Source organism: Rhipicephalus microplus, chromosome X (assembly GCF_043290135.1).
Source record: "Rhipicephalus microplus isolate Deutch F79 chromosome X, USDA_Rmic, whole genome shotgun sequence".
Lineage (NCBI taxonomy): Eukaryota > Metazoa > Arthropoda > Arachnida > Ixodida > Ixodidae > Rhipicephalus > Rhipicephalus microplus.
Genome location: NC_134710.1, coordinates 375,565,218 through 375,582,438, shown reverse-complemented (window position 1 = coordinate 375,582,438; position 17,221 = coordinate 375,565,218). Strand labels below are relative to the sequence as shown.

General features: G+C 47.0%; 1 protein-coding gene across 2 annotated transcripts in view; it reads right to left on the bottom strand.

Annotated features, from left to right (window-relative positions):
• Positions 1-17,221, bottom strand: part of LOC119161062 (three prime repair exonuclease 2) — an 86,688-nt gene that overhangs the window by 61,109 nt on the left and 8,358 nt on the right. For both annotated transcript variants that reach the window (XM_037413394.2, XM_037413393.2), the window contains exon 3: positions 10,457-10,605. In XM_037413394.2, the coding sequence (XP_037269291.2) occupies positions 10,457-10,605 (149 nt within the window). The remainder of the gene's footprint in view (positions 1-10,456; positions 10,606-17,221) is intronic.

Sequence of the window (17,221 nt, the reverse complement as noted above, 5' to 3'; positions counted from 1 at the left end):
ATACAAGGTCACAATTTCGCTGCGAACAAGGGGGAATGCTAGGCCTCGCTGCTACCACTGAAAAAAAAAAAATCATCATCATCAGCTGCAATACGCGCCTGCAAAGAACAAGATATCTTCACGGAAACACAGTAAAGACACACTGGCAGCATACCGCCTCTCGCTGCATCGGCACGTCATGAGGCAACCTTTTGCCCATTCTTTGTAGTAAATAACGAATTTAATAATAGACAGTGTGACAAGACTTGTGATGTGTTTTGGCTAAAAAATATCATCATTAAAAATTTCTAACCAAGTTTCCGAAGTAGATGTTTCAGGCAAGAACTCGACCAGCATTGCAAGTGTGAAAATTGCTGGAGCAGGCAGCACTGGCAGCTTTGCATACATCACGAATTCCGCCAGACTGTTCCTTATCATTTTATATTCCCAGAAAGAATTGGTAAATCATGATTCTGACGTTGCGAAAAGCATGCGACATGCTGCCCGCACGTCCTCTCCGTATTGTAGTGAAGTATGTTATTTCTGCAAGCACACATTCAAGATGATCACGCAACTGTTTTTAAGTACAATTTTATTTTTTGAGCTGGAAGTATAGAGGTTGGCGTACTTCAGCTGCCACTCATTAGTATCACTACAGTACACTGAGTAGTGGTTCTTAAGGGCTGTTGTTCCCACGCTTTTGCGGCGAAATCGGGATCAGAAATTGGCACAATGCACCCAAATTTTACTATTTAACTGGACTACAGTAGACTCCTCTTAAACGGAACTTGAGGGGGCAAGAAAATTTGTTCCATTTATGAGAAGTTTCATTTAAGCAAGGCCCACAAAATTAATGAAATATGACTATTTCAAAAGCACCAACTGTGACCGACTGAACAAAAACATTTTAAAGTATACAATACTAAAGAAAAATGTTGCTTATATTACTTACAGATAAGAAGCAGGCTTTAACATTTCACCTCCATGCAAAGGTGGTCAACGCGACCGAGATTCGATCTAGCAGTCGATGGGTGGATAGAGGAACTATATTTGTAATCTTGAGAAATGCGACTAGCACGCAGAGGGCTTCTCGCATGTTAGAACAATCAGGCAAAGCCTGACCACCGCATCGTGGGCTCTCTGTTAACAGCCGCACTTTTTCCAGAAACTATCATAAAGACAAGACCATGCCGCTTTTTCAAACGACTCGAACAGTCATCGCTCACCCGCAAGTGCTCGACCCCCATGCGAGTGCAATCTTTGGCCTTCTCTTCGAAAATGGGGCCACTAATCAGGAAGTTTGCACTGCGCGCGCGCTTGAATCAAAGAAAAAGCGCATCTTCGATTTCTTTGTACGGCACCGTTCTCATCGGCATTCTGTCCGTGACAAAGTTGCCAAGCTTTGCAGCTTCTTCAATTTTCCCTTTGTTTTTGAGTACCCTCAACAGTGTGGATTTGGGAATATTGAACTTCTTCGCAATCTCCGTCTTCAATAGGTCGTTGCGGTCAAGTTCTTGAATGATTTTTACTTTCGTTGCGAGCAAAAGTGCATTGTGCTGCAGTTTTTTTTTTGTTTCCATCTCAAGTTCACAAGGAGATGGAAACAAAAAAGATGGAAACGAGATGGATCGTTTGCTGCTGAGCGTGTGCGGACATATGCAATCGCTGGATTGGCTTGGCTAGCTTCGGCATTTGTTTCATGGTTGCTAGACTGCCGTGGCCACTCCTACCGTTCATGGATTTTGCTTGTTTCGTTTCATTTAACCAATGTAAGCAAAAAAAAATTATGCATTAAATATATAGGAGACCAACCAAATGTGCCTAGATAGTTTTATTGATGCGGCTGTTCCATTTAAGCGAGTTCCATTAAATGGAAGTCCACTGCAGTGCTGACTGCCACTTCAAATTCTCCGCTATAACTTAAATTGCAAAATACAGGACTGTGGAAATACTTCCAATTAGTGGGATTTTGAAATACTGAGCTCAAATTAACGAGATTTTACTGTATATTCTAGGTGCAATAGTTTGGGTCTGCACGCTTAGATTGGTGGCGCAAGCTGCAGGTGGCCAACGTGGCCCGATTTTTCCGTTGAAATTAACGCACCTAAAAAATATTTTGAGGCTGGCTGGGCATTCTGGGACCAGCGTGGCACAATTTCAGCATATTTCACGGGTTTGACACAGCTCGGTGCAACAATCGGAAATTGTATGAAATTGGCACAATTGGGCAAGCTGTTGCACACCTGCTTTAGTGCCTTACGTATATACTCGTGTAAGGGCCGCCCTCGTGTAAGGGCCGCACCCCAACTTTGAAAGCGGATATTTCGACAAAAAAAAAAACAAAAGTTCAAAATGTCCCGCCAGAAAAGTGTAGTTAGTTCATTTACAGCCAGATGGCGCTGCACGCTTTTCCGCTTTTATTCTACTTCCGCCGACGCGCCGACCACGCTGTTGACAGCGCGCCGCCATATTTGCCTTGTGCGGCCTCTTTGTTGGCATCGTTCCTAGCATCGTGTCGATACGTTGGCAGCGCGACTTCAGATCGGTGTCGTCGGTGTCACTTTGTTGGTTGTAGTGAACCCTGCAGAAGCCAGCGCACGTGACGGACGATGGGCCGGCATCTGAGATCATTCACTGCAGCATTTAAGCTGCAAGTGATTGACTATGCCGAGGAGCACGGGAAGCGGGAAGCTGGACGAAACTACGACGTCGATGAGAAGCGCGTGCGTTACTGGATGAATCAGAAAGATGCCCTCGCCGCTACTAACAGGAGCCGAAAGGCGTTTCGCGGGAAAAAGTGCAAGTACCCGCAACTCGAAAGCGAGCTCGTCAACTACGTCGTCGACACACGAAGGGACGGCTACGCCGTATCGACTGACATGATACGCGTCAAAGCCCTCAGCATCGCTCGCCACATGGAAATACCCCCGGCACAATTCAAGGCAAGTCGGGGCTGGGCTACGCGGTTTATGAACCGTAACCAGCTTTCTATTCGGCGCCGAACGACGATTTGCCAAAAACTGCCGCGCGAGTACGAAGACCACGTCATTAAGTTTCATCGCTTCGTGAATGCTCTCAGGAGGGAGCATGAATACGACCTGTCCCAAATTGGGAATGCGGACCAGACACCTGTGTGGTTCGATGCACCGGAAAGCACCACAGTGGATTTAAAAGGTGCGAAAAGTGTGTCTGTGCGCACGACTGGTGCAGAACGCCAAAGGTGCACTGTGATGTTGTGCATCACGGCAGACGGCAGGAGGCTTCCGCCGTACGTCGTATTTAAAAGGAAGACTCTCCCAAAAGAGAAGTTCCCTCAGGGAATCGTCGTACGTGCGCAAGAGAAGGGCTGGATGTCCGAGGAACTGGTCGTTGACTGGATTAAGACCGTCTGGGCAAACAGACCTGGAGGGCTGTTACAACGGAAAGCCCTCCTTGTTTTGGACAGCTTTAGGGGCCACTTGACCGACCGCGTCAAGAACCGAGTTGCCGCAACTCGTACGGACTTGGCCGTCATTCCCGGTGGCCTGACGAGTGTGCTGCAGCCGCTCGACGTATGCGTCAACAGACCATTCAAAGTGGAATTTCGCCGATGTTACTCTGAATGGATGGCTGGAGGCGTCCACGAGAAGACCCCTACAGGACGGCTGAAGCGGGCGTCGCTCCAACAGGTGTGTGAATGGATTTTGAATGCGTGGCGTGCCATGTCAGTAGAAGTAGTTGCTAAAAGCTTCAAGGTAACGGGAATTTCGAACTCCATGAACGGCACCGAAGATGACCGTCTCTGGGAAGACGCGGACGCCGAGGCGAGCTCCTCCGAGAACGAGGACAGCGAAATGGAATCCGAATAAAAACATTTCTGGCATGTCATTTGTGACTCTTGCACTCTGCTACTGTTGCATAAACAGTACAGACCTTTGGCCTGTACTGCCTGTACTAAATCGGCCTGATTCGTGTAAGGGCCGCACCTAGCAAAATTTTCGAAAAAAAAGTGCGGCCCTTACACGAGTATATACGGTATGTTGAATTCCAATTTCGGATTCAGGGCAGCCAAATAACTCAAGTGAGCCTTTGTCTCTAGCGTAGAGCACCACCTCATAATCTGCAATTCGAACACAGCTACTCACAGCAGAGCAAAGCACAAGAGGAAGTTCTATTATCCGGGTGAAAATTTATCGAGAATACCCTGTGTAATCATCCACTTCTGTTTGCTGGCCCGTGTTATCAGCAATTACACACCACAAATACAACCATTGCACCACCCACCAGCAAGTAAATGTGTAAAAGAAGAAAGGGGCCATACTATGATGATGAATTAACATTTATTGGGGCCAACACTGTTGGTAGTGCGTGCAGGCACCAGACGGGGCGGTTCCCTAGTTGCAGAACCCGCATGTATCCAGCAGCTCCTGGCCCCTGTCCGCCAGTGCATGCCAAGTCGGTAGGTCTCCCATCGCTCAAGGGGTTGGGGATTCGGGGTGTCAAAGGAAAGGAACGGTGGGGGCTCTTAAGTTCTGTGCACTCTGCCAAGCTGTGCGGCAGGGTGCCATTTTCTATTTTACAAAACGGACAGAGCATGTCGTGTTTCGCAGGGTACATGCGGTTCAGCAGTACGGGATGCGCAAGCGATCCGGTCTGCGCTCGACGCAGTGTCGTCTGTTGTTTCCCGGTCAGGTCTTTGCGGTTCTGGTAGTCTGCACCTTCCCTTTAGGTACATCTAGGTAATGTCCCGAAAGATGTTAACTGGGTGTGGTAGCTCTTTCGGCTCATGCTTGGCCCGGATCGACATTTCTCGGGCATGATAGTCGGCAATGGTGTTGCGTGCTACCGTATAAACCGGAATATAAGTCGAGATTTTTTCAATAAAATAATAAGCTAAAGTCGCCCCTCGTCTTATATAGCGGTGTGTAGCCAGAAGTGCAACGCTGTCTGGCAACATATGGCTTGCATAAGCTAGTGAAGCCAGATGCGGCCATATCCGCATCTAAATCCAATCGCAGTCTTTTCTTTGTGTTCGTGATTTGCATCCGATCTGTTCCGAGTTTTCGCTCCGCGTGACATTGCGCTGCATTTTTAGTGGCCTTTTTTTTTTCGTTCACTGAATATGTCCAGCGGTGCGAGGAGGCAGTACTCAGCTGCGTTTAAACAAGATGTTAAGTTCGCAGAAGCGAACGGGAATATGGCTGCTCAGCGCCACTTTGGTGTATCAGAAGAAAGCGTGTGCTATAGGAGGGTGCACGCTGGGTGTGCAGACTTTATAATGACTGCACACCCAGGAATCGTGCAGGATGTGGAAGTGGCTGGCAAGGTACGATGCAGTGACCATAGAATGGTACGGTCTCGAATTCGCCTAGACTTGAAGAAGAAACGACAGAAACTGATACGCAAGAAGCCTATCAATGAGCTAGCACTGAGAGGGAAAGTACAGGAATTCAGAGTGTCGCTGCAGAACAGGTACTCGGCTCTTAGTGAGGAAACCAACCTTAGCGTAGATACAATGAATGATAATCTGACGAGTATCATTACAGAGTGTGCAGTGGAAGTTGGAGGCAGGGTAGTTAGACAGGACACTGGCAAGCTTTCCCAGGAAACGAAGAACCTAATTAAGAAGCGTCAAATCATGAAAGTGTCAAGTACAACAGACAAAATAGAACTGGCAGAGCTTTCGAAGTTGATTAATAGACGTAAAGTATGCGATGTAAGAAGGCATAACATGGAGAGAATTGAACACGCTCTGAAAAACGGAGGAGGAAGCGTCAAAGCAGTGAAGAGGAAACTTGGGATAGGCAAAAGTCGGATGTATGCACTAAGGGACAAAGAAGGCAAAATAACTACCAATATGGATATGATAGTTAAAATAGCGAAGTTTTACAGGGATCTGTACAGTAGCCGAGACAACCACGACCTTAATACTATAACTAGCAGTAACCCAGATGACACACCACCAGTAATTATAGCAGAAGTCAGAAAAGCTTTGGAGAGCATGCAAAGAGGCAAAGCTGCTGGTGAGGATCAGGTAACATCAGATCTGCTGAAAGATGGAGGACAGATTGTGTTAGAAAAACTAGCCACCCTGTTTACGAGGTGTCTCATGACAGGAAGAGTACCAGAGTCTTGGAAGAACGCTAACATCGTCTTAATACATAATACATAAGAAAGGAGACGACAAGGACTTGAAGAATTACAGGCCAATCAGCTTGCTCTCTGTAGTATACAAGCTATTTACAAAGGTAATTGCTAACAGAGTAAAAAAAACATTAGAATTCAATCAACCAAAGGAACAAGCAGGATTTCGAACAGGCTACTCAACAATTGACCACATTCATACTATCAATCCGGTAATAGAGAAATGCTCAGAGTATAACCAACCTCTATACATAGCCTTCATAGATTACGAGAAGGCGTTTGATTCAGTAGAAATATCAGCCGTCATGCAGACACTGCGGAATCAGGGCGTAGATGAAGTATATATAAACATTCTGAAAGAAATCTACAGGGGATCAACTGCTACCATAGTGCTTCATAAAGAAAGCAACAGAATACCAATCAAGAAGGGTGTAAGGCAGGGGGACACAATCTCCCCAATGCTATTTACCGCGTGCTTACAGGAGGTTTTCAGAAGCCTAGAATGGGAACAGTTAGGGATAAGAGTTAATGGAGAATACCTTGGTAACCTGCGCTTCGCCGATGACATTGCATTGCTGAGTAACTCAAGGGACGAATTGCAACTCATGATTATGGAGTTAGACAAGGAGAGCAGAAAGGTGGGTCTTAAAATTAATCTGCAGAAAACGAAAGTAATGTACAACAACCTCGGAAAGGAGCAGCGCTTCGAGATAGGTAATAGTGCACTTGAAGTTGTAAAAGACTATGTCTACTTAGGGGAGGTAATAACCGCAGAGACGAACCACGAGATTGAAGTAACTAGAAGAATAAGAATGGGGTGGAGCACATTCGGCAAGCACTCTCAAATTATGACAGGTAGATTGCCACTATCCCTCAAGAGGAAGGTATATAACAGCTGTATCTTGCCGGTACTTAGCTACCGAGCAGAAACCTGGAGACTTACAAAGAGGGTTCAGCTTAAATTGAGGACGACGCAGCGAGCAATGGAAAGAAAAATGGTAGGTGTAACCTTAAGAGACAAGAAGAGAGCAGAGTGGATTAGGGGACAAACGGGGGTTTAGGATATCATAGTTGAAATAAAGAAGAGGAAATGGACATGAGCCGGGCATGTAGCGCGTAGACAGGATAACCACTTGTCATTAGGGGAACTAACTGGATTCCCAGAGAAGGGAAGCGGGTTAGGGGGAGACAGAAGGTTAGGTGGGCAGATGAGATTAAGAACTTTGCGGGTATAAATTGGCAGCAGCAAGCACAGGACCGTGTTAACTGGCGGAACATAGGAGAGGCCTTTGTCCTGCAGTGAACGTAGTCATGCTGATGATGATGATGATGATTGGAAGGCGCAGAAGCAGAAAGGGAAGCTGCAGATGTGCATTCCTCGAAAAATGTCGTTTCGTGGACGAAGTGCCGTTCATCCGCAGCTGGAGGATAAGCTAGCAAACTTTGTGCGGGAAGTTTGTGCGCGCTTGCTGCCAGTGACCGTGGGTACCATTCGCAAGAAAGCCATGGAACTCGCTCGGGAAGCTGGGCTCACGAGAGAAGAGTTTCGTGCACCGAACTCTTGGGTGCGTCGATTGATGCGACGCAAAGGATTTTCTCTCCGGCGGCGCACATTCATCTGTCAAAAGTTGCCGGAGGAGGAGTTCGAGGACAAGCTCATAAACTTTCAGCGCTTCGTGAACCGGCTTCGGGAGCAGAACGACTACATGATGGGGCAGATTGGCAACGCCGATGAGACCCCCGTGTGGTTTGACATGCCTTCGTCGACCACGATCACGCAGCGCAGCGCCAAGGATGTGAAGCTGCTGTCCACTGGCAACGAGCACTCGCGCTTCACCGTCATGCTGGCATGCACGGCAGATGGTAGAAAGCTTCCGCCCTTCGTCATTTTCAAACGCAAGACAATGCCGAAGGAAGTGTTCCCGCCCGGTGTTGTCGCTCGCGTCAACAAAAAGGGATACATGGACGAGGCCATGATGCTCGAATGGATACGAGTGGTGTGGAACCGTCGGCAAGGTGCACTGCTGCGTCTTCGCAGTATGCTGGTGTTGGATGCGTTTTGTGGCCACTTCACTTGACCGACGCAGTGAAACGCGCACTCGGCGGCGGGAAAACGGACTTCGCCGTGATACCAGGTGGTATGACGTCCACCCTCCAGCCGCTCGACCGAGTGCGGCTGTAATACCAAGAGTGGATGTCCGGCGACAACCCCAAGACACCGACGGGCCGCCTACAGAGGCCTCCGCTTGCGACTGTTTGTGGCTGGGTGCTTTCCGCCTGGCGTTCCTTGCCGGATTCCATGGTGGAAAATTCTTTCAAGAAACGTTGCATCAGCAACTCGCTGGATGGCACTGAAGACGACGCAGTGTGGGAGGCGGCCAGCGACAAACTCTTGTCTTCAGAAGGCAGTGGTGCTTCGTCGGACGAATAGGAGCAGTTGCGATGGTGGTAGAGGGGAGCTCCGACGATCGGGATGCGGTGCGCCCAATTCGCGAATAAATGTGGTTCGGCAGTTTTGGGTTGTTTTCCTTTTTTTTTCTTTTCGGTAACCTGAACTTGGGGGGTCGACCTATATTCCCACTCGACCTATAGTGCGGTTTATACGGTACCTGCGAGTGAGCCGGGACCCACATGAGCTCTACGGCTCTTCCCAGAGGCTTGCACTTGGATAGAATGGCTCGTGCCATGAATGAGATTACCCCCCTGCGGAAGCTTCCATGGGCAGTCTTTGAGTCTGTGACCACCGTGTCTACGCTCGGCTGTACGGGTGCGAGGTCTATGGCCACTTCCTCGGCAATTGCATGGTCTTGTCCTCAAATACCCGCTGACGATTAGCCTGTCAATGGATGCAACCACTACCGCAGCACGGTCACTGTGTTTTCGGAGTGAAGCGTCCGCGTACATGACCCCGGGGTTCTCTTCCAGCTTCTGGGCCATGGCTTTGGCCCACACAGTGCGCCTCTCGTCGTCCTTGCCCGGTGTCAGGTTCCGGGGAAGGGGCTTCGTTTGAACTGTCTTCCAGTCCTCCGGAAGGGCCGCCTTGATGGGTACTGGCTGGATCTGCCATCCTATCTTGCGTAGGACAGCTCGTCCGTGCTCCGTGTGACTGAGCCGAATTCTCTGATTAAAGAGGTGGGCTTCGATGAGCTCCTCCATCGTGTTGTGGGCGAGCACGTCTAGCAATCTCAGCGTAGACGAGTATATTGGGCCATACAAAATCAGCAAAAACCCTTTTTACACTTTGTCAGAAAGAAAATATTTCTGTTTCTAAATGATGTATTTTCAGAACAACGAATACAACACTTAGCTTGCGAACGAGGTATGGTAAACGAGTATATTGGGCCATACAAAATTCTGGTACACTGTGTTGATTTCTGCAGAGCGACTTCTGCTCCATTAATGGCAAATTCCACTGGTAGATCCAGAGCGCCCGCTGAAATCCTGGAGTGAGCACTCGGATTGCGCCAAGCCAGATCTGCGAGGTTACTACGAAAGTTGTTTCCGCATATGTTACTGAACCAGTACCGAACACTTCCTCGCCGTAGCCAATTATCTTTGGTGGCCAGGAAATATTTCCTTATACATAATTTCATATAGCACGTACGGCTCGGCATCCTCGCTGCTGCTACTGCTAGCAGAATTAGTGCTCTCGCTGTCGCTCAAAGCGAGGAGCAAACCAGCAGCAGCACGTATGGTACAACAGAGTTAAACGGGGCTATTTAAGGAATTTGTAAACAAATGCACAGGGTGACTAGACACTGCCTAAAAAAAAAAACGCTGAAAACAAGCTAGCTGCACGGCTGTACTGGAAATGATGGCAAGGCACTTTCGGAGTTCCGGCAAATCCGTCACTGCAAGAAGAAGCACACAGAATGCTCAGTCGACGAGTGTGTTGCTATGGATCTGCCACTTGAAAACGCAAGCTTGCTCCGAATATACCAGTGGAATGCAGATTCTTGTCTGTGGTGTAAGAAAGCTTGCTCCCACTTGAGGGGAATTCGCCATGAGTGAGTGCTGCTCTGAATCCACTCCTACTCTTCCACTGGAACATGAAACTCTCACCCTCACTTTATCATTGGAATATTATTGCTCTGAACCAGAAAAACTTGCTCCCACCTCACCATCAAAATTGAAAATTAGCAGCCATCGTGTTGGAACGCTAAACACGAGGCCATGAATTTGATTCCCAGCCACAACGTCGCATTTAGATGGGGGCGGAGTGCAAAAACACCAGTGCACTTTCACTTTGGTAAGTTCCCGGTATGTACAATATACCTCCTAATAAATGATAGCTTTGGCACATAAAAGCTCAGAATCTATTCAAATGTACTTGAGAATAGCGAGTGACCCTCACCTGTCTATGGCCACCAAGGCAATCTCGGTAATGCTGACTCGCTTGTACTTCGAGGGGAGGCCTGTTGTTTCAAGGTCAAAGAACACCAGCGTCTTGACTGGTTGTGGAAGCACTACCGACAGGCGTGGCTGAGCCACAGCTGTCTGCTTCTGAAAAACAAAGAAAGAAAAAAAGTTAGCATGTCAATTAAAAAACAAAAGACAGAAGAACTTCCAGGAGGGCTAGTTTGATTCTGTTCACTGTAATACAGTATAACCTCATCACAACAGATGTGCTTACAATGAACAGTTTGATGCAACATAGCAATTTGTGATGCCATGTTGGTCTTCCCATCTTTTCCGTTGATTAGGTAAACGCGGTATGCAAAGAATTCAGGTACGAAATTCATTTGTATGTAACTGACAAAGGCCAGCACTCCTTTACAACAGACTTTCCACAAATATCCCAAATTCAATAGCTCCCAACACCAAACACAACTTGGCATACTAACAGCGCTAGTGGGATCAACACATGCAGCAGCCATTCCATGATGACCATACATGGGCTCAAATAAGCCAAATCAAAAGTGTGATCCATTCGCAGATTTGGAACACTTGCCGTAGCACTTTCTCTGCTTCATGCGAAGCAAGTCTGTTCTATTGACAGACTGAGGGTACTTCCTGCATGTTTCATTGGCAGATCAGGAGCAGCTCTGTCACGAGATACACTCTATGAAGCAACTTTTACTACAACTTTTACTACAACTTTTACTAGAAGCAGCGAATTCGACCCAAGGTCACAAGCGCCCCGCGCATGCACAGTACGTGGCATACCACATGACCAACCAGAGCGTACCACGTGACCAACCAACACGCTTTCCAAGAGGTCCCTGTGAAAATGAGTCGCGTCTCGGAAGAAAAATGACTGGTGCATCCCAGTGTCAACTTGTGCTTTATGTGCGCTACCGCCCCCTACCATTTGCTCCAGCAAAAGCACCTGTGTTCCGTTGCTAGATTCCCTTCGGTCCCCCTCCACCGGACAGGAGTGTTCCGGCACACAGTACGTCAGCCGCTCCAATTTGTCAATGAAATTCACCAGAGAAATGGCAGATAAAGGACACGAACGTGACACCGGGTTGTAGCAGAAAATGCAGTACCTCAATGGCTCTTCCGCTCACGAAACTGCCGCTTCGGTTTAACATAGATCCAGCAGCGACCACTATGGGCGCCACGGTAACAGAAAGACCACCCAGCGAAATGGCCCCCGCATGCGACACTTGTATTTTTTCTGCTTTGGTACGTCGCAGCCGAAAGACCCGCTCCTTTTAGGTAATATATCTGCATTCTGTTTTGTTGAAGCACATACACAAATCAAGCTTGGCACTCTTGAGAATGTTTTTTTTTTTTCGTAAACAAAGCACATACAGAAATTAAACGACCTCAAGCTTAGCTGGCCACTCAGTGTGCCAGCAGACGAAAAACACACCTTTTTTTTACTGCGAAATTTATCTTTAATTTGGCTTAACAGGCCTCTAAAGAAAAAAATAAACTGTATGACTATGACGCACTGTACAGAAAATTCGAGACAACTTCGTCGTGCACTATTGTTTCTAGAACTTCCGATTGCATGCGTGTCATTGCAGCTGGGGTTACTGGACTATTTTTACACAACAGAAAATGCTCTAGGACGTGAGCTTTCACTTGCCAGTAATCTCTTTGCAACAGATACATTTACAGATCTCAGCTGTCAATGAAACGGTTTCTTGATAGGAACTGTTGTCATCTTCAGGTTTCAAAAACTTAATTTTAGATTTAGGTGGACGTTGAAGAACCACTGACAGAAAATTTCGTAGGTGAGATATATTTTTGTGAAGACATACACATCTATAAGATATCAAGGACAAACATAGCTTAGAACATACTACTTAAAATCACTTTTGAAGTTTACGCCACACGACAGAGATGCCGAGCTTCTCGCTGCACCGACATCAACACAGGGCAGTGTAAACAAACCTACGTCACGAGCTTGTGCTGGCTCGTTGCTGGGATGCGCCTTGCACTTGCAATACCTTTGACGTCCTCCTCGGCACCTGCGGCTTCGCTTGTGCTCCAGCTGTGCTGTGAGGTGGGCGCTGCACGCTCGCAGCGCTCACGTCACAAGTTTACGGTGGACCTGTGTTAACCTTGCCCCGGAAGCGTGTTTGACAATCGTATGCTGGAGAACGCACGAGAGAGAAGAGAGACGCCTATGTCGTCTGCTACGGCGCTCATTGGCGACCACCGCTGCAAATGTCATTTCCGCGCAACGCTTGACGCCCTCGTATATTCTCGCCGCCGTCGCCATACTCGCGGGGTGAAAAGCGGGTGATCGCGGTGCTGCGTTGTGTCAATATGCCAGTGATTCGACTGCTTTTGGGGTTGTTTCCGCACTACTGAAGCCATAAGTAAACAGTGTCGGGGCTGACTGCGTGGACAGGCGGCATCTGCGCACTCGCGGCATTACGACGAGTAGTAGACGGACAAGATTTACGCGTTAGAGCGAGACGTACGCGGCCGTGGCCTTTGGGTTCCATAGCGTGGGGAGCTCGTTTTTCGCCATGCGTGTTTAGCTCATGCCTAAGTTTTAGCCACCCATAGTTGTAGTTTGAATCCCCATTCTAACGGCCGTACGCTGCCGTTCATGTTTTGAGCAGTTTTCAGTGCTTGCTTTTACTTGCGAGTTTTAAACAGATCGGTGCGACTTGTCTAAATACAACATTTTATAATGTACATACCAACCGGCCCAGTTCAGTTCGCTAATGTAGGTGAACATTCTGCTTCTGAAAACACTGTTTACACTTGAGCGCAGCGTGTTCATGTCAATATATGTCAAGTTTATTAGAACAGTTGTGGAAGAGCTATACTGTAAAACTATCACATTAGCAGGTCCCAGAGTTCAGAAGAACTGCTGGGAGCATATTGTGAATATGCATGTTACCTGTATGAAGCCATCCACATAAAGGCAGCAAGAGTGACTCACAGCGAAGGCTTAATGTGGAAGCATAGAAATAATAAATTAGTTGGGTGCCATGAAAAATAAAAAAATTGCTGAGACAGGAGGAACCTGATATTATTCACAGAATTTTTACTTTCTCTGTCCATTAGTTCTTGCTTACTTATAATAAAACGCCTGATCCTCTCTGAAGCACGCAACCATATAGGTAACACTGTAAAGTTAGAAACTACTAATGCTTACTTTATTTGTGTGCATTGAATTTTCTACTCCCTCCTGCAGCGCCCTCGTGCCTTGGAAGTAATACAAATAGAACATCTGGCATAAACGAACATACTGTTGCAGAAATTTATTGAAAACTAAAGCCACCCTTAACCCTCATTCTGTTTGATTTTGCACCATCTGCCTGCAATGCATCTTTTTTTTTGTTCGCCATTGTATTAAGCTGCTCAGTACCATCACAGTGATACAGTTGGGAGCCACACACATGTCAAATCTGATTTTTGTTTTGCGCTGCAATACCCCATATCTCTCCGATTTCGCTTCAAATATTACCCATGGTCTCCTGCAAGTTATACACGTGCAGTATTTTGGAGAATGACTGCTGCACAAAGTCCGCTAATCTGCGGCAGGCATCACGAACCGACACTGCAATGCCAAGTAGCTAGGCAGTTTATTTTAGAACAGGACATACTCAGTGATTGAACAACTGTTTTACGTTTTTGCGCCACTCTCGCTGCACTTAAAAAACTGACTTGGGCGTATTATGAGCACATGATAGTTTAAACTCGCTACTAACGATATGTATCGATCGTGTAGGCAATACCGTCGGTAGCCTCGAAATCGGTCAATACATGAACGGTGACGTACGGCCGTACCTGCAACAGCGTAATAAGCCGACCGGATTAAAACTTGACATGCGTTTGAGGGCCGTGACGAAGATGCTGCGGGATCTATGAGAAAAAGCGAGCCCTGATGCTAGCGAGGCTGCTGCAAACAAATACGTCTTGTGGGCAGTCTGTCTACGCAATTCGCCCGAGACTGTTTACTTACGGTATCAGTAGTTCGGAAACAAGCCAAAAGCAATCCGATTCGCAAAACACACCACACAGCTGCTCTCAGTACACGCCCGAAGCAGTTTGCCCGATGCTGTTTACTTAAAGTTTCAGTAGTTCGGAAACAACCCAAAAGCAATCCGATTCACAAAACACACCACACACACAGCTGCTCTCAGTACCGGCGCTACCGGCGAGTCCGTGGCGGCCTTGGCTGCTGGCGGGGCGACCGCAAAAAACAGGAAAAATTTAAACTGAACGCGGAAATGACGTTCGTGGTTGCCACTGCCAATGAGCGCCGTAGCAGACGACATGGGCGTCTCCTCTCTCTCTTGCGCGTTCTCCAGCATACAGTTGTAAAACACGCGCCCCGGAACTGCTCCTGCCTAGCTCGGTGTTCTTTGAAACCGAAATGGAGACTGGGCACTCTAAAACGTCTCTAAGCAAACAACCGCCACGCCCTCATGCAAACAAGGTGTCCGGCCGTAATAAGCTTCCTCTTTAGCCGAATCTTCATTCACGTAACGACTCCGTTTACAGCGTGCAGTGCTGATAGTTGTAGTCGTTTGGCAGTGGTGGCTAAGTTACGGTACACGGACTCATTTGTCAAAAACAAAATTTCAGTTTGCTACGTGTTTTTGTCACCTTCATAACAAATAAGAAAGACTATTGAAACCATGCTGCACTTCCAACAATGGAGACATGCACAACAGCATGAAGACTTTGGTTAGACTGAATATTATGATGAAAAACACCTCGCTGAAAATAATCAAGCAGAGGGCATAGGTGGCATTATAGAAAAACTCTACATACAGTTAAAACTTGTGATAACGAAATCCCAAGGGAACAAAATTCTCATCACAAGAAAATATTTTAGAAGCACTAGTAAACGCCCATAGGAGTGAATGCATTTCGTAACTCGCCACTAGGAAACATATTTTTGCCACAGTCCCTCATAACCGTAATTTCAAAACAAGAGTGCACAAATAATCTGCTCTTGTAACAATAACTGCTTTAATAAACTGCTCAAATGCATTCGTAGTACACTTCAATTGTGCAAAACTATCACCACAACACACTTGGGCAGCCTCCGCGACTATTGTTTACAACTAAAAAAAAGCTTGCAACAATCGCGATGTTTTGCTCATCGGCACTGGTGACTGCAGTGTCCCAAGCAAAAATGCACCTACAGTCGACTTTCGTTAATTCAAACTCGACGGGACCTCCGAATTTTGTTTGAATTATGAAGAAAGTTGAATTATCAGAAGTTCTCAGATATAGGACTGTGGGTAAGGTGACATCACACATTGTGGTTATGCATTGATTTTATCAGATTTAAAGGGCCAGTAAACAGCCCTGAGATCCAAACATTTTTAAAGAGAGATATATGTGCAGTTTTTCTTTGCAAACATGCTGCTGCAAGAATTTTGTGAATACGTGCCATATTAAGAAAGTTACCGGGGTTAGAACATCGGTCTAAACTGGTTTCAAACTTTCGCGCTGCTTCGCCCCCTTCTCCCTTCCATGAAGGGGAAGGCGTAGCCCATTGTCGTGACTCCACCCACTTCGGCAACGTGACACCACGTCAGCGATTCACGTCATCGGCGAACTGGATCAGTCGCAACGCACTTCTACCCACTCCGAAGCGTGGTTGTTTTTTTACCGTTTGTCACACCAGCCGCGGGTCAACCGTGCAAGCGTCAGGTGCGAAGTGTCGACCACAAACGATCCCGTCCCCGACGTACGTCGCTGGATGGCCGATTCGCTTCAGCCATGCAGCGTGCAGGGCCCCATCGTGAGGCACCCGGTGCCGATGCTTCTTCGCAGCCCAGTCGCTCAATTTGCAGCCGACGACAGAGCAACGCTTTTTACCCGTGTTGCTCATGTCAAGGGTGAAGTACGTTCGTATGTGCGCTCAGGTGCTGTAGTTGAGCGAGGAGTATACACGTGCACGCGACAACTGCGAGGTTGGTTCTTTCACTGCTTTGACTACAGTGCCTAGACACAACGGGCAGTTTCATAGCTGTGGGTGGGAACAGGAACTGACTGACTTCACAACTGTTTTTTCACACCTGATTCAGATCAATCGGTGAGCTGCGTGCTACGTCACGTCGCCGAGTTGATGTCACTGCACGTGCAAGGGGGTCAGTCAGGCGTAGGAAAGATGCGCAGGAATCGTTTTTCGAAATAGAGGCTCTTCGCGGCGTGCCGCGCTGTAATATTCAGAAAACAAGATCGCTAAGGTCTAATCTACGAATTGCCGAGCTTGTATGGGGGGTGTAAAAAAAAAGTCAGCCCGTTTACTGGTCCTTTAAAAATTTTTTAAGCAATTGTAAAACCTAACTGCATGCACTGAACAGAAAGGAGTAAAGTTATCAAATCTAATGGCCATTAACTGCTCATCAGACTTTTAAAGAAATCATTTAACTGCCAACTGCTTCTTTGCTATGTGCCTTGAGCACAAAGCCCTCTATACCAGTTTAGAAGCATCACTGTTTACCATGCGTGTGCTTCGTTTCAAACATTTGTATACTAGCCGTTTTCCTTGAAGGCCTGAGGCACTTATTTTCAATTTTTAGACTGTTAGAATATATTTATATAAGCACACAAATTTTTAAATAGTAGTGGGAAAGCAGCAGATATTTTCTGGTATGAAACCGCAAAGTATGAATTAACCAAATTATTGAGTTTGAATTGAGAGGCTTCTGAATACATTGAAAGAATAGAGCCAACTAAAAAA